General features: G+C 36.8%; 1 protein-coding gene across 2 annotated transcripts; it reads left to right on the forward strand.

Annotated features, from left to right (window-relative positions):
- The first annotated feature begins 390 nt into the window (after positions 1-390).
- Positions 391-23,252, forward strand: TMEM41B (transmembrane protein 41B). 2 transcript variants are annotated; one of them, XM_004683059.2, is made up of 8 exons: positions 391-470; positions 582-698; positions 10,442-10,559; positions 14,059-14,187; positions 17,261-17,354; positions 18,191-18,295; positions 19,454-19,592; positions 21,401-23,252. In XM_004683059.2, the coding sequence occupies exons 2-8, from the start codon at positions 587-589 to the stop codon at positions 21,568-21,570; spliced, it is 867 nt and encodes a 288-aa protein (XP_004683116.1). In that variant the 5' UTR covers positions 391-470; positions 582-586; the 3' UTR covers positions 21,571-23,252. The 2 variants fall into 2 exon arrangements, with proteins under 2 accessions (XP_004683116.1, XP_012580517.1); XM_012725063.1 differs by lacking the exons at positions 18,191-18,295; positions 19,454-19,592; positions 21,401-23,252 and having other exon boundaries at positions 17,254-17,323.
- The last annotated feature ends 1,119 nt before the right edge of the window (positions 23,253-24,371 follow it).

Genomic DNA, 24,371 nt, shown 5'->3' on the forward strand with positions numbered 1-24,371 from the left:
CATTCGTTAGACTAGGTTCAAGCTTTACGTTTTCCACTCTCTTCAGAATAAGCATTTTGCTAGCTCCTCCAAACTGACGACAGCAGCGTGTGGAACTAGAAAGGGGAGAAGGCTCCACTCTGTGCTCGCGGAATAACGCCAACTAATCACTCTGGACCCTTCCGGCAGCCAGGACAAAGGGCTTTAACTCCCTAGAACGGCACTTCCGGCGAGTTAAAGCTGCGCATTAGAGGTTTGCGCCGGTGAGAGAAACCTTGTGACGCCAGCGCCGCGACTGCGCATGCTCATTGCTGGCGCGAGGCGGGGCAGTCAGCTGAATGGGGCGGGTCGGGGCCCTAACTTGTCTCGCGGTTACTGGGCCCGCGGGAGCGCGCGAGGCTCGGGGGCGGTACGGGGCGGAGCATAGTTCCAGTGGGAGCTGTAGGTTTCAGTCGAGCGTCGCTGAGCTCGCGCGGCTGAGGTCGTCTCAGGTGAGGTGGTCGCTCCGGAAGTGTCTGAGGCTTTGGCCCCCGGTGTTGTAAGAGGCCTGCGGCAGAGTTAAGGGGGCGCAGCGTCACCTGATCTCTCATTTTTTTCTGCAGCAGCCATGGCGAAAGGCAGAGTCACCGAGCGCTCGCAAACGGGGGCACTCCATACGACCCCACCGGGGGACAGGGCATCGGGTCCTACGGTACCAGACAGCGGAGACCACTTAAAGGGTGAGTGGGCCCAGGAACCAGAGCTGGAACTGGCCCAGTGGCGAGAGTGTTCCGGGAAGGGCTTGAAAGGGTGAAGGACCCCAGCCCATCCTGGAGACTTACGGGGTGGGGGCGGGGAGAAGAGAGATGCTGGCACCCAGAGGCCAGAACTGAGATTGGGAGACCTGTGTTTGGGCTGCTGCTCACGCAAGGTCGGACACCGAGTAGGTGCGTCGTAAATATTTTTCTAGTTGATTCAATTAAAAGAAGAATGACATTAGCTTGTTGACACCGGAGGAAATTATAAGGTTGATAATATTGAAGCTAGACAAAGCTGGAAGGAGCTTTTGCACTTGTTGGTTTACTTTTTACAGTAAGGAAACTTAAAGTCCCTGCTCTATTACTTATGACTTTGGACTTGTTATCTTTCAAAAGCGCAGTGGCAAACTGTACCATGGAGCGATGATAATAGTAGTAATAATAAAATCTACGCAGATGAGTGCATGAGTTAAATGAAATAATTCATGTGAAGCTATTACTATTCTAAGATCGTATATAGTTATACAGCTTTTTCTCCATTACTCTACCCTGATATTTCCCAGGGTTTTAAATATTAAGGAGGGTGGGGGGAAGCACAGTTAGAAACTAATATTTTTATTTCATATTCAGAGGTTTTTATTGCTTTTCAGCAGTTGGAATTATTAAGCTCTTTGAATTATTAAGCTCATGCTGTAAACGTGAAGAGCTTTTAACAAATCCCATTAAATTATTTGTAGTTTATTGGCACTGATGTGTTTCACCACCATTGAGGAGGGAGCCTCATTTAAGAATGTCTGGCAATGTTGTAACCAGTCAACAATAATGCATTCTAAACTTTAACATATACATTTACTTTTTTTGTATATGTATATATGGTGATAGTATGCTTAACATTCAGGTGAAACGCTTTTAATCAAATTTAAAGTACATTAAAAAACTTAACATATAGCAAAATAGTATTTATTTTGAGTAATTTGAAATGTCTCCTATCTAATTTGGTGTAAATTATAGTTCTATTAACAGTAGAGGTAAATAATTTTTCAAAAAGCTAAAAATGAATGATCAAACTACAAATCCACCCTAAATTTAAGGAACAGTGCTTTGAAGATGGTGCTCCTGAAAGTCACAGGAAGTCCAAAGGCTTTATAAAAATGTGTTTTCCAGGTAGGGCATTGCTAAAGATTGTCACTTGGTTTGGATAGCAGTAATTTTATTACTGTCATTTTTTTTTAAGCCTAAATTTCTTCAGAAAATAAAACCTTGAAACTTCCAAAGTACTTTTAGAAAAATTACTTATCATTAGAACAGCATTTTCAACACAGTTTTTTGGATGTTGTCAAGTGTCCTTTATGGACTATAATTTATGGGAAGATCCGGGGAAGGGATGTGAAAGATTTTGGTAAGTGGAGGGAAGGGAAGAGGATTCCTGGCAGGGGAAACAGTAGGCCTGATTAGTGTAAGCCTTTTGTGTGTGTCAGTCAGGAGTGGATGATTTCCGTTAGGCCTTAGAAAGAGATAAGGCTGGTGGAGGTCAATATGGTATCACAGTATGTAGAAAGCTTTTTAAACTGCAATGCAAAGGAAGTTTTTATCAGTCCTACTTATTAATAGTTCTGAGGATTTTCCTTTCCCTCTTTTTCTCTGTCTCACTCTTTTATTAGTGTTAATAGTTATCTCATTTGGCAAAAGATTTTGTAGGTTCAGATGGTAGGGTTTGTTTTACTGATTGGTGGTAATCAGCTGGTTATGTGATTTCATTAGTAATTACTTAGCAATAGTAAAATGCTGGGATTTTTATTTTTGTTTGATGAGGAAGGATGAGAGACAAGTCAAGAGATGAAACCATCATGCACTTCACCTAATGTGTGTACAAGAGTGCTTTGACCAGGGTATTTTATTTTCATTTGTGTTGTTTACCTTGAAAAAAGCTTCAGGGTAAACATAGAAATGCCACATTTTGGTTAAAAAGAATTGGTAGGACTTTATTTTTTTTTACCATGTATATATAGTTCATTACCCTTATGAGTGGTATGAATGGGTAATGATGAACCATTTTTTAAAGAGTAACAAATAGAGGAGTGTTTTTGTTACAGGGCAACCCTGATGTGATATGAGTTACCTGATTTGGCAACCCTCATCCATGTGCTTAAGAGGTACTTATAATAAGACTTAACTGCAGGCCAACACAAAAAGGTTAATAAAGGCTTTATTTACAAAGAAGAGGAAATGAGGAAATGAATAACTCAGGGGGAAAGTGAGGAAGATAAATTGGTCAGTGTGTCCTACCAGTTTTGCTGAGCTGAAACTGTAATAGCATGTGAAAATCGGCAAAAAGCTGAGACACCCCAGATCCACATGTCTGTGATAAATCCTGCCATTATGGGATATGTAGTTCTTGGTGTCCTGGATCTCTTTGGTCTAAAGTGGGAGTAGGATCCATAAAACCTGTGTTTATGGAGTTAGTTCAGGGCTTCCTTCTCCCCCCCCCCCACCCCCCCGGCCCCCAACGTTTTGACGGTTGTAGGGGCTAAGCATTCTTTGAAAATTTTTTCAGGTGTATAGATTTTTTTGTGTATCAGGTCATAATATTGCTAATTATGCTTACTATGGAATGCAGCCCACATGTTTGACATTGTCATGAAGTTGGTTTTATTGCTTTTACTTTATTTCATTGGTCAAACTTGGACAGTAAGTCCCTCTTAGATATTTATTCTACATCTTGCCTTGCTAATCTCATTTAGCAGATACTCTTTGAGCATCTACTATAAGCAAAGTATTGTCTGAGAAGAAGGGAGTGTGATTACTGATAACTGGAAACTAACACATAGGCAGCTGGACATAAAGTAATGTTATTAGGGAAATATGTTAATGCCAGCTGCAACACAAATATGTGTTTTGCTTTTCAGCAGTAGAACACACAATTGAGACACTTTGCTGAAAGGAATTATATTGGTTCCTATATATATATATATATATATATATATATATATATAAACCCTGAGAAATAAGTGAGATTTACTGGAATCAGTAGCTTAATGATTGGATTTCTTTTTTATCATGGTTTATTTACTTTATGTCAACCTTACTGAGATTGAATTCTCTTAGGGTCCAGGTAAGCCAAGCCCTTCCTTGTTAATTTCAAGACTCTTTCCTTAGTATTACCAATAAAACTCTAGATATTTACTGTGATAAGAATAAGACTATCTAAAATCAAATGCTTATCCCTTAGGGAGCATCTAAGTGGATGATGCCTCTTTTAGAACTATGACAATATTTGCCATAAACTTGGTCTCAGTCTTTTGAATAGGTAAGAGCCTGAAATGTTTAGGTGGTAGTGATTTAGGGTGTGTGCATTTAATGATAGCAGTGTTATAGCTGTAACCTCAGAAAATTGAGCTTTTTAGCAAAAGTGCTGCCTCTTTTAGAACTATGACAATATTTGCCATAAACTTGGTCTCAGTCTTTTGAATAGGTAAGAGCCTGAAATGTTTAGGTGGTAGTGATTTAGGGTGTGTGCATTTAATGATAGCAGTGTTATAGCTGTAACCTCAGAAAATTGAGCTTTTTAGCAAAAGTGCTAGTGCTGTTTCTCCTGCTTTCTACAAACATGCTTTGTGTGTGTGTGAGTTTTTAATAGTTAATCCTTTGTATTTTATTTTAAATTTGTACTTGGTGCTCTCTGGTGGTACAACAGGTTGAAGCGCAATGCTTTGAAGCTAAATTACCCATAGCTGCTGCAGCAGGTTCCATCCCTGGCCAGGGAGGTGAATCACATGGTGCCAGACCTCTCCTGTCCTGCCTGCTGCTCCCCTCAGCAGTGTATCTCAGAATAGATCTGCCTACTCTGCTCCCTACTCTGTTTCTGGTAATATTGTTTCTGGTATTTCATGCAAGAACTGGGATACAGGCCATAGGGTGGGGGCTGGGGGAGAGCATTCACCAGAAACAGAGTGAGGAACAGAACAGGCAGATCTACTGAAATACAGTGCTATGGGGAGCAGCTGGCTGGCAGGACAGGAAAGGTCTTGTACCACGTGAGTTACCTCCCTGGCTGGGGATGGAACGGGTTGCAGCACCTGCAGTTAGGATAGGATAGGATAGCATAGCTTCAGAGCGCTGCGCTTCAGCCTGTAGTACCACCAGGGAGGGCCCAGGATCATAATCTTTTTTGTTGTTGTTTAAGATCTATTTATTTATACACACAGAAATGGGGTACAAGCTAGAGATGCAGGAGTGATGAGAGGATTCACTAGAAACAGAGTGGGGAGCAGAACAGGCAGATGGACAAAGTACACTGCGGAGGGGAGCAGTGGGCAGCTCAGGAGAGGTCTGCCACACCATGTGGATCACCTCCGGGTTGAGGGATCTTGAGCTTGTACTGAAGTGGCTGCAGCTACCTTGCAGTGCTGCGTCCTTATTCCTTACCCATTGTTCCACCAGGGAGGGCCTGGGATTATAATCTTGAGGTAGAGAATGGGGAGCTCACAAAAAGTAGGGGAAGATAAATTTAAATGCTGAAAGAGACTTGAAATAGTCCTTTTGGAGTATGCTGTAAAGGTATTGTTTGCCAGTGATAATCTTAATCAAAGCTAGAAAAGCAAATCAGTTTATAGGCCAAAGGCACATGATGAGCTGATTTTCTCTTAACAGTACCTTTAGCCAGGGAGGAGATTGGAAAAGCAGATAATGGGATAATTTGGACTGGGAGTGAGTGTGATGGAAGATTTAGATGTTAATGAATGTATAAAGGACTAATGTAGGTAGCTCTGAATTCTAAATTACACTTGTGTGTAATGCAACCCAGCAGAAAGCATATTGTGAATGCATATTATATATGCTAAACATTTAGATGTAGAATCATTAAAACAAAGTTTTACCTTTTACCTCTGTTTAGAACTCTAGATGAATTACATACTAATCTCTGGGTTTGTTAAAACTACTCAAGAAGAATTGTTGAACTATAAGTGTCATATACTCTTTTGCATGAAGGGAGGAAGAACTTCAAAATTAAATGTCACTTGTTATATTTCTTACCAGTTGTAGTCTTCTTTTACTGTTGGAAACAGTACTTGCAAAAGTTTGCCTAATTTTAGAAAGTGAAGAAAATAGGTATCTATTCATACCTGGAGGTTAATTTTGTTCAAGTGTCTATATATTTCATCATCTAACAGTAAGACAACAAATAGCAATCAGAGAGAGGTATACTCAAGGAATACTCAGGATAGTTGTTATTTTGTAGTTGCTATGTTGTTTGATAATCTTTGATAATTTTCTTCCCATGGTGGGAAGAAAATCATTATAGTTTAATTTTAGAGCTAGCATGCCTAATGTCTTTAATTTTTAATTTAAGAGAACTGTAATACCAGTTGAAATCTTTAGCCACAGTGCATGCAGATTAAACTCTTGCCCCTCCCTGGTGGCTCATTGGGTTAAAGTGCAGCACTATGAAGCTAGATATAGCTGCTTCAACACGAGTTTGATCCCCAGCCAAGGAAGTGACCCACGTGGCGTGGCAGATCTCTCCTGACCTGCCCGCTGTTCCCTTTAGCAGTGTACTTCATGAGTCTGCCTGCTCTGCTCCCCACTCTGTCTCTGATGAATCCTCTCACCACCTCTGCACCTCTGGCCTATACCCCAGATCTGTATGCATAAATAAATAAATAAATTTTTTTTTTAAAAGGCTAAGCTCTATTAATCTTCAGTAAATTTCTACCTGTTCTGTGGCTCTTGCTTTCATCACTCCAGCCCAGTAATCTTACTTCCCTTATATCAATCAAAGCTTCTTTGTATGGTTCCTTGGGAGTCTAGTTAATGGTAATAGCTTCTTAGGAGCAGAGAAGTCCTAAAAAGAAGTTCCAAGGAAGAGTGAAAGTCAGTTATTTATCCTTTTATTTACACACACAACTATAGGAAAACAAGACATGAAAGAACAAAATTATTTATGAATGTGAAGGATTTGAAAGATGCTCATATTTAAATTACTATTATTATTTTTTAAAGATTTATTTATTTATGCATACAGAGCTGAGGTACAAGGGTGGTGAGAGGATTCACCAGAGGCAGAGTGGAGAGCGGAAAAGGCAGATTGACGAAGAACACTGCTGAGAGGAGCAGTGGGTGGGTCAGGAGTGGTCTGCTGAGCCATGTGGGTTACCTCTGGGATCAGGGGTCGAACTCGCACTTAAGCGGCAGCCATCATTTGAGGTGCTGTGCTTTAACTTGTGCCACCAGGGAGGTCCCCAATATTAAATTATTTGTATTAGCCTTTTGTTCTCTGGACTTGACACTAGCAGGGAAGTGAAAAATGAATGTTGGGCAAGTTAATTCCAGGTAGACCTAATAGCATACCTTTATGACATAGTAAATTTCTGGAAAAATTACATAGACTACTGACATGTTAATAGGTATTTGCTTTGAAAAAAAATATGTCTTTGATGTGATTTCATAGAAAACTAACTTAAGAAATTCACTTTATATATTACCAATATTTCCTTCTCAGTAGAGTATTTAGTTAGTAAAGTCTGAAAAATTTTCGCCTTGTAACTACATTTTTGGTTGAATTGGTTTTGTATCATTTTAAGATTCCATTCCTTCCTGCAAGAAAAGTTAGCCATTAAGTTTGTAGTTGTAACTTTATTTTTAAGTAAAATCCTTTTTGAGATTAAAAAGAAATACAGTAAAAATGATAGGGACTAAGTAATTGGAAGATTAGGCTGATTAGTGAGTGACTTGTTTAGATACAAAAAATTAGAAAAAAATTTTGGGCCTCCATGTGGCGTAAGGGGTTAAGTCTCAGTGTTATCAAGCTATCATCAGCCTCTGTGGCATGAGTTTGATCCCAAGCCAGGTTGCTAACTGACATGGCCCAGCAGACCTCTCCTATCTTACCTCTGCTCCCCTCAGCAGTATATTTCAGTAGACCTGCTTATTCTGTCCCCACTCTATCACTCCCACTCTATCGCTGGTAAATCCTCTTCAACCCTGTACCTCTTGCCTATTCCCCAGCTGTTGTATGCATGAATAAAATTAATCTTTAAAAAAAAAAGAAAATTAGAAAAAAAATTAACTTTAGTGTTCACATTATCGAAGTTGATAGATCTGATATTGTCTGTTTGAAAGCCTATTATAATGAACAGGTTAGAATAATTTATATTTAATATATCAGAACATTAAACAATCTGTGTTTCCACAGATATGATGAGTTTTGATTGTGTTAAAAAGGGCTTTGGATTTTTAGTAGTTTAGGATTTTTATAAAGGTTTATTTATTTATGCATACAAGAACAGGGGTACAGGCCAGAGGTGTGTGGGATGTGGGTGAGAGGATTCACCAGAGACAGAGTAGGGTACAGAACTGGAGATCTACTGAAATACACTGCTGAAGGGAGCAGCCAGCAAGAATAGGAGAGGTCTGCTGTGCCAGGTGGGTCAGCTCCTAGGCTGGGGCTTGAACTGGAACTCATTCCACATTGGTTGCAGATAGCTTCATAGTGCTAAGCTTTTAACGTTACCCTTGTGCTACTGGGGAGAACCTAGTTTAGTGTTTTTTAAAATAGATGGTACAAGCTCCTTCTTTGGCCTATTTGATTTCCTACGAAACAAAATGGGCCATGTTGTTGCCTCATAAGCCTAATGTATGTGCACATCACCTGGGTATCTTAAAATGCAGATCCAATTTAGTAGTCTTGAGGTGTGACCTGATAAGTTTTTCTAACAAACTCCTGGTGATGCTGTTTTATGTAGTTACAGAACACACTGAGTAATAAGGAACTTAGATGGCTTCAGTTTGTTCAATGTTCATCGTAGAATTTAGTGAAGTCTTAGTTATTTGTCCCTGCTGTAATGAGACAAGGTATGAATAAAATGACTTTATTTAGTATTTAGTTAAGACTTTTTGGTAAAAAGGAATAAAAATCAGTTTAAACATGCACAAATGAAAGGAGGTTGTTATAAGAGATAATCTGATTGACATCCATGAGCAAAAAAATGAAATATAACCAAGCTTCAGAGCAAGTGGAAAGCTAGAAATCAACAAATATATCTCCATTTCTGCTCTTTGGATTTCTATTCTATCTTCCCCTCTTACAGTGTTTTCATCTTGTCATGTTATCGATTGGTCTTCACTGTTTTTTCAGTCTGAATATCCACGACCTCTGACAACCATGTCTCTCTTTTTTATCTTTTTCCTCTCTCCCTCCTTACTTTCCTCCTTTCTTGCCTTCCTCTCCCCTCTCTTTTCATTAAAATTTTCAAAAACTTGGGCAAAACCAGTTTCTGCCTAGATCAGGTATCCAACCTTGGGCAAGTCAACAGCTTCTATGTTTGGGGGATAGAGTGTTAGAATCACACCCTAAGAATATGGTGCATGTGGTAAGATCCTTGGTGAAGGGGAATGGGAGTGGGAAGCTTAGGAAAAGTGCTTTTTCCCAGAGAAGGGGAGAGTTAGTAGAGCACACAGTGCCATTTGTCTGATATGAATATTTACATTCATAAAGGAGGATTTGACAAATTTATAAAATAAACAGCAGGCAGTTCTATACTTTTGTTTAGGATACTTTTTGAAAGCTACATAGATAGTAATTAGGGAAGGGGCGTAGTGGGAAATCCATTCTCAGAGAACTAAAAGTAATAAATTGTAACTATAGTACACATCTAACTTTTTAGTCTCTTCAATGATGTCAGTACATACATGTGATAATGGTAAATGTAGGCAACAAAAGTTTAGCCCCCCATACTTACCTATTTCCCAGTGAATACTATTAAGTAATTTTGGCCTCTTCATTATACCCTGCTTCCTGGTAAAATGACCCTAGTTAATTCTTCTGCATCTGTTTCTTGGATCTCATTCTTTATCTTTGTCTTGCATATACCTTTTAAGATAACAGCAAGTTTACCTTGCCAGGAGTGCAAACAAATTCTCCCATACTTGGATCACAGATAGAGTTACCCAAGATATTTTTCATTCACCTATATTCTGTGCTGCGCTTTAACCCGCTGCGCCACCAGGGAGGGCCACCATTCACCTATATTCTGAAGCCCTTGTTGTAAAGATAAAGTATAGTATCACTAAGTTACATTAGTGAATCTCTTGGTTCTTACCACAGTTTAAGTAATTGGCAAATTACCTCATTTTCCTTAAGAGACCATTCTGTCTATGCTGTCAGCTCCCAATACAGATTTGTAAAATTGAAGTCTGTGATTGTATTTGAGAAATGCCCCGCTCCCTCCTCTCCCCCCCCCCCCCCCGGCTTTGGCTTATCAACAAATCAGTGCTACAGATCCTGGTGTTCCGTTTCTTCATTCTTCTAAAATGGATATATTGTCCAAAAGTAATATGCCCAGTTAATAAACATCAAATAGGCCCTCCCTGGTGGCGCAGCGGGTTAAAGCCCAGCACTGAGAATCTAAAGCCGCTTCCGCATGAGTTTGATTCCCGCCTGCCCCGGAGGTGACCACATGGCGTGGCAGACCTCTCCTGACCCGCCCGCTGCTCCCCTCAGCAGTGTACTTTGTCGATCTGCCTGTTCTGTTCCCCACTCTGTCTCTGGTGAAGCCTCTCACCGCCCCTGAACCTCTGGCCTGTACCCCAGTTCTGTATGCACAAATAAATATAGTGTCTTGAGAAAAGATGTGAACAGTATTTCGAGGAGGTAAATCTTTAAGGAAATTATTTTGTGGTTTGGAATACTATCTTAATTTTAATTACAGCTTTTCTTTGTCTTTCAGAAAAAGCCTGTGCTGAAGCTGGGTCAGCAAGAACGTCACTTCTTATATTGGTGTCCATTTTCTTATCTGCAGCTTTTGTTATGTTTTTGGTATATAAGAATTTTCCTCAGCTTAGTGAGTAAGTATATTGAAAGAAACTGAAAACGCTTAGAAGTTTATTGAGACAAAGTGAATTAAACTTTAAACTATATTGAACAACAGAACTGTCTTAGTAATTGTATATGGACTCTCATGGCTTTATAAACAAGTCTGTTGGCATTGTTATTTGAATATTTCTTTCCATATATGATTTTTTTATATAGGCTTTTCTAGCATGCTCCTAATTAATGCCTCTTGTTTCTAATGACTTTCAAAATTAAAAAACAAAACACAATTACATTAAGAGATAATTTTGACATCATGATCTTGCATGTATGTGCCACCCCTCCCCCTCTACTCCTTCACTTGCATATGTATATTAAAACAGATTCATGGAATGGGTGGTGGTTGCTGATGTTTTCTAAATTTTTGTTTATTATTTTTTTAAAGGATTATTTTTTATTTATTCATACAAGAACTGGGGTACAGGCCAGAGGTGCAGGGTGAGAAAAGATACACCAGAGACAAGAGTAGGGAGCAGAACAGGCAGATGGACTGAAATAAACTGCTGAGGGGAGCGGTGGGCAGGTCAGGAGAGGTCTGCCACGCCATGTGGGTGTGGGTCATCTCCCTGGCCGGGGATGGAACTCCCACTGGAGTAGCTGTGGCTAGCTTCATAATGCTGAGCTTTATTTAGCTTGTTGTGTCACCAGGGAGGGCCCTTATTTTTTTACTTTTTAATGCTAGGAGTGACCGAGTAAATTTATTTTATAGTCCATGATATATGTTGACCTGTAGTTTGAAAAAGCTGAGGCTCTCTGCCACTTCCCCTCTTTTCCATCCCATTTTTTTCCCTACTGCTTTTCCTTGACAATTTTTATTTGCATCTTACTCATCCATTTCCTCCTGTACTATATTACTTATCTCCTGGCTTTTTCCCTCTTTTCTTTTTAAGAGTTTTTTATTTATGCATACAGAACTGGGGTACAGGCCAGAGGTGTAGCGGGTGAGATGATTCACCAGAGACAGAGTGGGGAGCAGAACAGGCAGTTCTACTGAAAGACACTGCTGAGGGGAACAATGGGTGGGACAGGAAAGGTCTGCTGTGCTACGTGGATCACCTCCTCGGCCTGGGATCTTGGTTTGAACTTGAGCTGAAGTGGCTGTGGGGAGCTTCATAGTGCTGCTCTGTAACATGTTGTGCCACCAGAGAGGGCCTTTCCCTATTACTTTTTCAGTGAAAATTATATCATCTGAATGGTTCTTTTCACTGTAAAGTAGACTTCACTGATAGAAGTTTTTTTTTTAAAGATTTATTTATTTTTGCATACAGAACTGGGGTACAGGCCAGAGGCTCAGGGGCGGTGAGAGGCTTCACCAGAGACAGAGTGGGGAGCAGAACAGTCAGATCGACGAAGTACACTGCTGAGGGGAGCAGCGGGCGGGTCAGGAGAGGTCTGCCACGCCATGTGGTCACCTCCGGGGGAAGCAGGACTCGAACTCATGCAGAAGCGGCTTTAGATTCTCAGTGCTGTGCTTTAACCCGCTGCGCCACCAGGGAGGCCCCCTAGAAGTTTTTTTTTGTCTAGTACAAGTCCACAATTTCCTAGCCAAACCTTAAGAGTGACATATATTTTGGAATTTAAAATTTTTCCATGGAAAATTCCATGGAATGGTAACATGGAATAAATACTGTGGTATCTTCACAGGGTCTGGGGCAGCCTCCCATACTCAAATATGTTAACATTTTGCAAAGAAACCTGGTATCATAAAATGTTATATAAAGTGTGGATCAGCTTTTGCTAACAAATTATAAAGGATTTTTGGTTTTCAGATTTTTTTTTTTAATTTTAGAGAGGAGCTTGTAAATCTAAAACATATTTTAAGAGGGCAGACGATCAATGGATACCAACCCTATATAATCATAGATTACATTAAGTCCTACTAAAATGTAATTAGACTTTCAACCAGGACCCAACCTGGTATGATGATGCATAATTGAAATATGATTTCAGGGAGTTCCTCTTGTTTCCTCCAATCTCCTTTCATTATGCTTTCATTCAACAGTTCCTTATGCTTGAAAATTTATGGGTAAATTTCTATTTAAGTTTTTGATATCTTATACCAGTGTAATGCCCTTGAGAATATAGTATGTTATATTGTTATGTTAATATTAGTGTGCTTGAATTTTTGATCACTTCATGTTTTGTTTAAGAGAAAGAATATAGCCTGCAGGTTAAGATTATCTTTGTCCCCAATATGCTCTTAAGCATTATAATATCACTTGTATAAAATAATGTGCTATTATAATCTTCTTGTATTCTTTTTCTTTCTCTGTGTGTCATGTATTCGCACCCTATACAGAATGTTTTTGTCCTTAAGTTTATAAATGAGAAAGTCCATTTTATTTTACCAGCTATTTTTATTTTATTTTATTTTTTTTATTACAAAGTTTATTTTTACATCATTTTGCACATTTTTTTTTTCCATCTCGATTGTAATCCCCGCGGGTTTCCCATCACCAAATCACCCCTGTGCCACCACCATAGTCCCGTGCATTTCCCTCCCTTCCCCCCGTTTTTGATCCCATTCCCCACTCCGCCCCCACAGAATGTCTCTACCAGCTATTTTTATAGAATATAAGAATTGATTAGCATTTCATTATTGTTTGCAAGGTCAGTAACTTATCAAGTAAACAAATAGGCACAATGCACATAAACACAAAGATGATTATTTGAGGTTTTTTTTAAAAGATTGATTTATTTATGCTTTCAGAACTGGGGTACAGGCCGGAGATGTGGGTGAGAAAATTCACCAGAGACAGAGTGGGGAGCAGAACAGGCAGATTTGCTGAAATACACTGCTGAGGGTCACAGTGGTCAGGTCAGGAGAGATCTATGCCACGCCATGTGGTTCATCTCCCTGATTGGGGATCGAACTTGTGCTGCAATGGCTTTGGACAGTTTCATAATGCAGTGCTTTAACCCATTGCACCACCAGGGAGAGCCCTATTTGAGGTTTTTGGAAAGAACTCAATTCGTTCTAAATAAAGTACTAAATGTAAAGTAAAAGTGATGTTCAGGTTTTTATCTAAAGTTTGAGCTGGGCTATTCCAGAAATGGTATAAACTGAAAAGTCATTGTAATTTTTACTTAATTTTAGTTGTAGTTAATAAAGAATTTTAGCTTGTTGTGAGGATAACCAAAATGACATTAAGTATATTTTAAATATGCTGACATCATTGTTTCATTTCTTAATTAAAAATTTAAACTAAAGTTGGAGCAAATGCTTTTAACCTTTAGTTGGAGTCATCCTGATATTTCATATAGATTACAGTTTTCATGAAATTATATTAAAGCATTAAAAAATAAATAATTGTGTACTTTTGAACTTGATATTTGTATGTTTATGTAATTTGAAACTGTTACAGACCAGGCAGTCTAATCATTTTGGGTAAAACTTTGTTTTGAACTTGACTATGATAATTATATTGGCAAATTTCTGCTTTAAAATTTTTCACTTTAATTATGTTTCTTTAGAGAAGAAAGAGTGAATATGAAGGTCCCAAGAGATATGGATGATGCCAAGGCTCTAGGAAAAGTTTTATCCAAATATAAGGACACCTTTTATGTACAAGTACTTTTAGCTTATTTTGCTACATATATTTTGTATCCTTTACCTGAAAAAATGTTTTCTAGCTTTAAGAAAAAGGTTTTGAAAGTTCTGCTATGTAATACTAATAAAATACTAAACATGTTTTAGTATTTGTTCTAGGTGTTAATATATTTTAAATCTTTATTCATCGTTTTTCTTCCATTTACTGATTTTCTTTGTAAAAACCCTAAGTTGATTCAGATGTAGGAATTTTTTTTTTTTTTTTGAGAGTAGAAGAGGTGGATTTATTGAAATATACTGCTTAGAGGAGCAGTGGGTGAGACAGGAGGGGTCAGCTGCCAATATGGAATTTTTAAAATAATTCTTAGTATGGTTTTCTTTGCATTATAGAAATGTTATATTTTATTTCTGGTGTGTGTGCATGTGTGTGTGCACCCCGATTTTTATAAGTAATTGCTCTGCGTAGATACTTAGTCTTTATGAATCTACCTTTTTTAACAAGTCATTTGGGGGCAATTGTTAGTAAAGCAATTTAATTATATTTATTTTTTTTTAAAGATTTATTTATTTATTTGTACAGAACTGGGGTACAGGCCAGAGATGCGGAGGGTGAGAGGATTGACTAGAGACCGAGTGGGGTACAGAACAGGCAGATCGACGAAGTGCACTGCTGAGGGGAGCAGTGGGTGGGCCAGGAGAGGTCTGCCACGCCATGTGGATCACCTCGGGGCAGGCAGAGTCTAATCAAACTCATGTGAAAGTGGTTTAAGCTTCTTTGTGCTGTGCTTTAACCCTCTGCACCACCAGGCAGGGCCCATATTTACATTTTTAAGGCAGGTTTTAAGAAAAGGCAAGTTTCTTAAAGCCTGCCTTTTCCTATTCCATTTTGTCACTTTTACATAAAAACCTGAGTGTTAGGCTAGTGGGTTATTTTTGCATTTCTGTATTTTATCCATCAATTAAAATAATTTCCCCAATTAAATATTCTCAAAAGAAATATAATGAGTCATGTGTAATTTAAAAAATTTTAGCAGGCACATGAGAATATATAAAGACACCTGAAGTTAATTTTAATAATGGATTTTATTTGCATAAGTATATGAAAATATTTCTTTTAATATGTAACCAATATAAAATGATTGAGGTATGTTACATTATTTTTTTCATGCTCAGTTTTTGTATTTGGGTTTATTTTATACTTTCAGCACATCTCAATTTGTAATTTAGGTACTACCGATGAATGTGTAAGTACTGCACTGTTGAGATATGTTTCATTGTCTCCATAGACGTATGTGACTAGTGGTCAGTGTGCTCAACAGTGCAGTACTTACACATTCATCGGTAGTACCTAAATTCAAACTCATGTATAAAAATTACTTTAAACATTACTTATTTTAAACTGAGCATTCATTCATTTAACTAGATCTTAATATTGTCTCTTTATTCTCTTTTGTTTCTTTTTTAAAGAAGTACTAATTGTATGTTAGATACTTAGTAAAAAAAGTATATTTCACTATTCAACACAGAACAACTAAATACCTACTTACATCCTCAATAATGGAGAATTTTGGATAGAGATATGATACAATCATTCTAGAGAGAACAAATGTAGAACAGCATTCACAAACACAGGGCAGGTTTCAACAGTGATCAGTAGTTAGTTGAATTGGAGGTTAGGGTGTGAGAAAGGAAGGCTGAGAAATAAGTTGAAGAAAATAGGCTGGCCAGATAGTAGACCAAGCTAAGGAATTCAGTGTTTATTTAGTATTGGTTAGTCATTGAGGACTATGAGCTGTGAAGTCATTAAAAGTAAAAGTATCAGTGTCATCTCTTTGTTTTTCTATGCCTAAAATGTTGCAGTGACTTTTGAAGATATCTTTTAATATAGAAAATTGAAAACATAGGCACTCTAGAGGGAACAAATGTAGAACAGCATTTGTTGCTACATTTACATCCTCAGTAATGGAGTCATAAAATGAATTCCTATGTAGTTATTACCCAGCATAAGCAATTGTCAATATTATGCCAGTCTTGTTCTTGGAGGGTATCTTTGGCTTGGTATTTTTAGCTTTAAGGCATTACCTTCATAATATAGTAGGTGAAAAGATCAAGACATAGAATAGTACAAATAAGTTGCTGTGTTTTGTCTGAGAAGGATAGGCTATGAGTACACTCATGCACATACTCATATCTTGTTATTTTTTTAAACAAAAAACAATGGAAATCTTTAAAAAGTCAGTAAAAATGTTTGCCTGTGGGAAGAGAAATGAAATAGTTGTGAAAGAGAAATGTTTCTAAATACACTCTGTTGTGTAGATTGGAAGTAGAAGCAAGTAAATATTTTACATTATTACAAAATCCAATAAATCAAAATTTTAAAAAAAGGGAATCTTACAAATCTAAAGCAACACTTACTCATTCAGAAGACTGCTGTAAAACAAACAGAAAATAACAAGTGTTATCCAAGCAAGCAGCAGCTGGGTAGAAACTTTGGTCAAGGAACAGCCTAGATGTTTTTTAGTTTATAGGCATCTGAGTTATTTTTGTGGAGGAAGAACCTTTGAGAGAGCAAGTTGACAGAGGCAGACCAAAGAGGAAGAAGGAAGAGGTTGAAATTAAAATAAGGGAAGCAGCAATTAAAGGCTAAAAGGAGAGGGAGAACTGAATGTTTTGAGATAGCAAAATTATACCTTGGGTATAATTTATTTTATTTTTTTTTTTTTAAGATTTTTTTTTTATTTATTTATTCGTACAGAACTGGGGTACAGGCCAGAGATGCAGAGGGTGAGAGGGTTCACCAGAGACAGAGCGGGGAGCAGAACAGGCAGATCGACGAAGTACACTGCTGAGGGGAGCAGCGGGCGGGTCAGGAGAGGTCTGCCACGCCATGTGGTCGCCTCCGGGGCAGGCGGGAATCGAACTCATGCGGAAGTGGCTTTAGTTTCTCAGTGCTGTGCTTTAACCCGCTGCGCCACCAGGGAGGGCCCGGGTATAATTTATTTTTAAATACTGATCTATGGACATAATCATAACATCTGTATTTATTAAACTTTTTCTTTGAAATGTTGAATTTGCCTTTTAAAAATTCCATTTTGTTGTTTTAATCCTTAACTTAGAAGTTAACAGCTTGCAGACATTTGCTATTCCGGGCTCCATATTTCTCAGCATACTCTCAGGGTTTCTTTATCCCTTTCCACTAGCCTTATTTCTTGTCTGTTTGGTAAGTATATAAAATGTAACTGGAAAACTAGAAAAAAAGTTTAAATAGAGTGATGAAGCTTATGATGCTACCCTAGTCCCATTGGTCTTTGTATGCATAAACTAATTAGATTTAAAAGGCTTTTAATGTTAAAATAGTATGTTAGGTTCCTCAATAAGAGGTGTTATATAGTTTAGTGTTTTCTCTCTAATGGGACTCAAACTTCACTGTATTTACTGGCTCTATTTTAGCCTTTCCTTCTTATTGTGAACATAATGAGTTAAGTCCCAGTGTTTTCAAGCATAGCAATTGAAAAAAATAAATGTCCTTAGGCTGAAGATTAATATTAACTATTTAGATAGTCATTAACTTTTATCACAAGTCTCTTTTTTTTTAAAGATTTATTTATTTATGCTTACAGAACTGGTGTATAGGCCAGAAGTGCAAGGTGGTGAGAGGAGCAGAGACAGAGTGGGGAGCAGAACAGGCACATCAAAGGAGTACACTGCTAAAAGGAGCAGTGGGTGAAACAGGAGAGGTCTGCTGCACTGGATCACTCTGGGGCAGGGATTGAACTAGTAGTAAAGTGGCTGCAGCTAGCTTGCAGTGCTGTGTCCTAACTATTGTTCCACCAGAGAGGGCCATTATCACAAGTCTTTTTTTAAGCTGGTCTCTTCATAGTTATGGTTTGGTTTGAAAAAGGACTAGAACAAATGTGTTCTTGTTAGAGGTGTCATGCAGAGTGTCCTCCCCACTCTCTAAAAGAAGTAAAGGAGTTGAGCTTTTCTTAGGTGAATATGTACATGTAAATAAGATGGAAAGGTACAAAATGCTAATGGGTTCTTTTTCTTTTCTAGTGTTCGGGACTTGGTGCCTCATTCTGCTACATGCTCTCCTATTTAGTTGGGAGGCCAGTTGTATACAAATACTTAACAGAGAAAGCAGTAAAATGGTCACAACAGGTAAACACTTATTTTTTAAATTATTTAATGTAACTATTTGACTAATTGGGATGTCATTGTATATAGTCCCTTTTATGAATTAACTGACTCAAGACTTGAAAGAAAATGTTTTTTTGACCAAATAAAATCAAATGGTAGGCAAAAAAATGAATGTTAGTAGTTTCAGATAAAAATCTTTTGTGCCTGTACCAGTAATTTTAGTTCTCCATTCTTAGTTCAATCAACAGAGAAGTTAATATATCGCTATAAAGACACTGACGTACTTAGACACCTAAATACATGCTGCTGTGTGTGGGTCACTGGAAAACTTTTATCAGCTAATTCCTTCAGTACATATTCATAAGTCGGAAAAACTCTTACCTTTAGTTAGGATCTTTGCACAGAGTAGCAGTGATAAATCTAAGCACCACCACACTGAAAACTCTTTTAACATCCTATTCCTAAGGAAAGCCTATTTTTATAAAAGACTCAGAATAAACAACTTGAAATCTCATAGAAATTTTAGAAATCATCCTGTGTTACCCATTTGTTTTACAGATTAGGAAATTAATAAGGAATTAAGCACTTGGCCCCAAATCACTGTCATTTACTTGTAGATCAAGATCTAGAATCTTAGATCTCTAGACCTCTAGTTTAGTGTTCTTGTCACTTGATCACATGTGTACTGAGTATTAAAATTGTTTTACATGTGAATTTTTCTTTGAAACAATTGTTTTGCTATTCATAATTGGGCTTATTTAAAGGAAATAATCATTATCTGAAATTTTCTTTGATTGAAGACTGGTTTTACTGATGTGCTATACTAGTCCTTTAAATTATAGGAAGTTCAAGTCTTTAAAAGTGGTTATTTGCTGTGTATCTTATTTCTAGTCATAAGTTTAATTTTGCTGTTAAAATATTATTGCTGAGATTACTATTATCTAGATTGATATAAAACCATGTTTAGTGTAATATAAGCACAATTTTTAAAAGCCCATTTCATTTAATTCTTTAATGAGCAACTGATAAGTGGATCATTGTTTCAAGTTACATTTTTGGTCATTTTGTTGGATCAAACTGAATTATTAAGGGTGAGGATTTGAAATAAGGTATTTTATGTGAAATAACTTATCAAGATTGGCCTTATCTTGAGCCTTTTTTTTCCCCCCCAAATCACAGGTTGAACGTCATAGAGAACATCTCATTAACTACATTATATTTTTGAGGATAACACCATTTCTGCCTAATTGGTTTATTAATATTACATCTCCTGTTATAAATGTGCCACTGAAAGTTTTTTTCATTGGCACTTTTCTAGGTAAGGCTTCTGGTTCAAGCTTGGACTCATTGTGTACATACTTAATATGTAGTTGGGCTAGATTTCATGCTTTATGCAGGCCTGCCAGCACCATATAGAACTTATGGGCAGGAAGCCTGGCCTATATAAATAGATGCTCTGAAATGTTTGATGGATTGTGTTGATAGAAATATTTTTGTGTTAATTCTTTTAGAAAGTTATCTGGATATATTTTATCCCCTTTCATCAGCACATGGCTAGTTTATGAGGAAAGGGGAAAAAAGGGAGAGAGAGATGTCTACATAGACATAGGCAGGCAGTCTAAAAGAACAAAAACTGCCTAGATTGTTTAAATCATACAGGATTAAGTAGTGCTTTTTAGCTCCATTCTCACAGTGGAGAGAAAAAAATATCAGTGTATCTTTTAAATAATTTTCTCTTTGCCTTTTAATCAAGTGGTGAATATTGAACTTCAATATTCTATTTTTCATTTTGTTGAAATCAACATTTAATTATAGGCATTGCCAAAAAGCATAAGAAAGCAAAGATGAAGAAAAAGTTCTTGCCCACAAGGGGCTGACACCTACTTTTGAAATCAGTCACTGACATAAAGATGATATATATATTTTGTGACCTCTAATGGTTCCTTAGTATGGGTAAAGATGCAAGATTTATTTATTTGTACATACAGAACTGGGGTACAGGCCAGAGGCTCAGGGGCGGTGAGAGGCTTCACCAGAGACAGAGTGGGGAACAGAACAGTCAGATCAACGAAGTACACTGCTGAGGGGAGCAGCGGGCAGGTCAGGAGAGGTCTGCCACGCCATGTGGTCACCTCCCGGGCAGGTGGGAATCGAACTCATGTGGAAGTGGCTTTAGCTTCTCAGTGCAGTGCTTTAACCCGCTGCGCCACCAGGGAGGGCCCGGACTCAACAGTATTTTAATTATCATTTTTACATGTAGGTAAAATGCCTAGAGATCTTATTAACTTCAGCTTTGGCTAACATAATTTTTTCAGATTGTTCTGGATTTTTGTGAAATTTGACTAACCCATGTATACTCTTATATAAATTGTTCTTTTTAACTTATATTTTATTTACTTATATCTACTTCTGAATATATTTTCAGTTTATTATATCAAGGATAAATGATAATTAATTCACTCTTACTTTTGAATGTGTAGGTTATCTCCAAGTTTTTATTATTGCTTTGAACACCCTTGCAATTAAATGCTCATATACAGTATTTCCTAAGATTGAAGTTGCTGGATTAGAGCATTTTTTTTTTTTAAGACTGATGGTAAATATTATAAAATTATTTTCTGGAAACTTTTCTTGGTTTTTCTCATGTATTTTCCTTAAGAAGTGATTGTAAAACTTGAATTTTTTATATGTTAAATTTGAGGGGTTTTAAATTATACTAAAATGTTCCCAAATGGAATTGCTTTTTCTTATAAGATACTTTATAAGCACAGAACATTTTTATGTTTTGTTTTATTTTTTTTTAAAGATTTATTTATTCATTCATACAGTACTGGGATACAGGCCAGAGATGCGGAGGGTGAGAGGATTCACCAGAGACAGAGTGGGGAGCAGAACAGGCAGATTAACAAAGTACACTGCTGAGGGGAGCAGTGGGCGGGTCAGGAGAGGTCTGCCACACCATGTGGATCACCTCCGGGGCAGGCGGGAATCTAATTCATGCGGAAGTGGCTTAAGCTTCTTAGTGCTGTGGTTTAACCCACTGCGCCACCAGGGAGGGCCCCATTTTTATGTTTTAAAAAAACAACCAATGAACTTTTGCTGAATGTTGTTTTATTTTTATTTTAGGTGTTGCACCTCCTTCATTTGTAGCAATAAAGGCAGGAACAACACTCTACCAGCTTACAACAGCAGGGGAAGCTGTTTCCTGGAACTCAGTATTTGTCCTAATGATTTTGGCTCTTCTTTCTATTCTGCCAGCTATCTTCCAGAAAAAGCTAAAGCAGAAATTTGAATGAAAAATCATCTGGGTTTTAGTTTTCCTCTAAATAACATCACCATTATCATCTCAGGATTGGCAGGTTTATGTGTTAAAGTCCCCTGTTCAGTAATTGAAACAAGGAATTTGTAAAACAAAATTACCTACCAGACAGTTAAAATAATGCATTTAATTGACAAAAGAGAGAAGAAAGTAAAAGTGGAAATTGGTATACTATGGAAAATGCTGTCAGTAGTTATGAAAAGTATCTTTTAAATACTATTCCAAAGGTAGCTATATATAACTAGTAGCAAAGTAGCAAGAAATTCTTGACCTAAGCAGATTCAATATATTTCTTGAACTGGCTATACTTACTTAGCCTGGACTTGTAAATTTAATATATATATCTATTTTTACCCCTTACTAATAACTAACGTAGATATATAAAAATAAAAGGTTCTGGATTTTTTTTAAAAAGTGCATTGCAATTCTGGCATAAACTTTTTTTCATAGCATAAACTTAAAAACAAGCTCAAAAGAGATTTACACCTTTTTAGCCTGGAGGTAGTGGATTTGTTTAAAAGTTACATCTTAGTTGGTTTTGAATTTGGAAAGGATATCAAGTTATATTTATTTTGTGAATTTTATTTTGCTTTTTTCTGTTCTGAATTATCATGGATTAGTCTGAAATTTAAAGTTCTGACCAGTCTAATCATTTTTCTAGTTTTTACAATATTTTTTACAATATTTTACAATATTCCCTGTGCATATACAAAATGACAATTGCAAGATAGTTGGTGTTGATAAGTTATATTCAGTTAATATTTTGTTACACATTTTCCCTTTACAATCTCAAAAGAGGGTCAAGGAAGTAAACATTAGATGTTATTAGATGGTAGATTATATTACTTTATATTTTGAAACAGAAGCAATGGCACCATTACACTTCAGGTGGTCATAGTTTATTTGTTTCAGTGACTTTAAAATTTACCTCATTATTTGTTTGGTCATTAAAGTATGTACTACATAATTATCCTTTTTATGCATGATACTCTTATAAGAATGCCTTGTTTCATTTCTGTTGATGGCTTTTTGTTTCAGGCTGCTTTTGATTAACGCAGCTTCCTGATTTAGTATTTCTACTTTCTGTAACTTAAAGTTAAATTAACTTTTGACATGGTAACTACTATATTTAAATAGTCCTGGAGAAACTAGACAGCTACTTGCTTAATGGTACTCTTGATTCCTTGATTTTAGGACATAGCTGATCTAAAGTAAAATACTCTTGTCAGTTTTGCCTTCACCCAAGACTGTCATGTTGAAAAGTACTTAAGCTGTGGGAAAAAAATCCTTGTATGTTTTTATTGTGGAGGTATGATCATCCTCAATGCCTGTTTCTACTACATATTGTGGACTGATTCATTATTTTTTCTATCACAGTATTAACAAATGGATTTATTGTAAATACAAAAGAAATATATTGATTAATATACTATTCTTATGTCATCTGGCCTTTTGTGTGAAATTATTTATTGTTATTTCTAGTAAGGTTTTCTTCCTTTCTCATTGACGAGAGACTGAGTGATGAAGCTTTTGTTACTTTTACACATGAACTTAAAATACAGCCTTATGGACAATGTTCATTAAATATTGCTGTTTAAAATGTAATTGAGTACATTTTTATCAGACTTTTAAAAATAAAAAATAAGAGCTTGGACTCAGGAGGAGCCTTACTGTTCACTCCAGTGTGTATGTATTCCTTGTCCTATTCTTGCTGTTGATTCTTTCTCTTGGTTGATTTTTCTTTTTCTCTGTTAGAAAACTGTAGCTGCCACTTAGGTGGGATAATAGTTTCTTTACCCATGAATATAGCCCAGTGTTTTCAGATTCATCATTGACCGTCCAGAAAGGACCCTTCAACAGACTACACTAAATTGCAGTTAGTTTCCTATGTTTACAGATTCACAGACTTAGCCTGATGCCAAATGTAGACTCAAGTTTTAGCCACATCTTGAAGATAGTTTGGCAATAAGAACCACAGGAAAACAAGTATGTGTAATGGGAAGAAAAGCAGACTCACTATAACTAGGTAAGATTATTCTCTTCTTAAGTTTATGGGTGCTCTATTACTTTCAGTGTGATATTTCTGAGGCACTTAGTAAATGCACTTTAAATTATAATGAGAATAAATTGTATTGAAGAAGCAAATGTACTGCTTAAGATTTATTTCATGGATGCATTAGTATTTAAAAAATCTTTTATTGAATAAGAATATATTCTCTTGAAATTCAGATGCACATTTTCACCTCTAATATAAAGACACCTTTAAAAGGCTTTAATTTTTATAGTTGGCTTTTAAAAGACTCCTAAAGCAACTTTAGAAATTCTACAGATAGGTAAACATCTAAGTTTCTAATATTCACAGTGATTTTTCTATAAAGGAATTCTTTTAAAATTCTCATTGGCTTTTTGAAAATGAGTAAGTTTATAGAACTGATGCTTTCCTCATATGTAAATGAAGATTCAGTGATTCTAATTTATACATTTGGAAGGCACATTCAATATTCTGATTATTAATATTTTTCTCTAACCTGGGAAAATTTGCTAGAGTTGGGTTATTGATATCGTATAAATATAATATATGTAATACTTGAGGAAATAAAGACTTATTTCTATTTGCTTATTTTGCTAGTAATGCAGAATAGGATAAAATAGGAATTGTATAGGGGATTTGACATATTTCTTATGAAAACTGAAACTATAATTCAAGTCTTCTGATGACCATCATGTATTACCAAAGACTGCACAATGAGAGTAGGAGTTGGGAAACTTTATTGAACT

Source organism: Condylura cristata, unplaced genomic scaffold (genome assembly GCF_000260355.1).
Source record: "Condylura cristata isolate star-nosed mole 26May11 unplaced genomic scaffold, ConCri1.0 scaffold00015, whole genome shotgun sequence".
NCBI lineage: Eukaryota > Metazoa > Chordata > Mammalia > Eulipotyphla > Talpidae > Condylura > Condylura cristata.

Excerpts from the sequence above, each read along its gene's own strand:
- TMEM41B (XM_004683059.2), top strand. The coding sequence starts at position 587 with ATGGCGAAAGGCAGAGTCACCGAGCGCTCGCAAACGGGGGCACTCCAT. Across the intron at positions 17,355-18,190 it reads CCTTATTTCTTGTCTGTTTG|TGTTCGGGACTTGGTGCCTC; the intron begins GTAAGTATATAA and ends TTTCTTTTCTAG. Across the intron at positions 19,593-21,400 it reads TTTCATTGGCACTTTTCTAG|GTGTTGCACCTCCTTCATTT; the intron begins GTAAGGCTTCTG and ends TTTTTATTTTAG.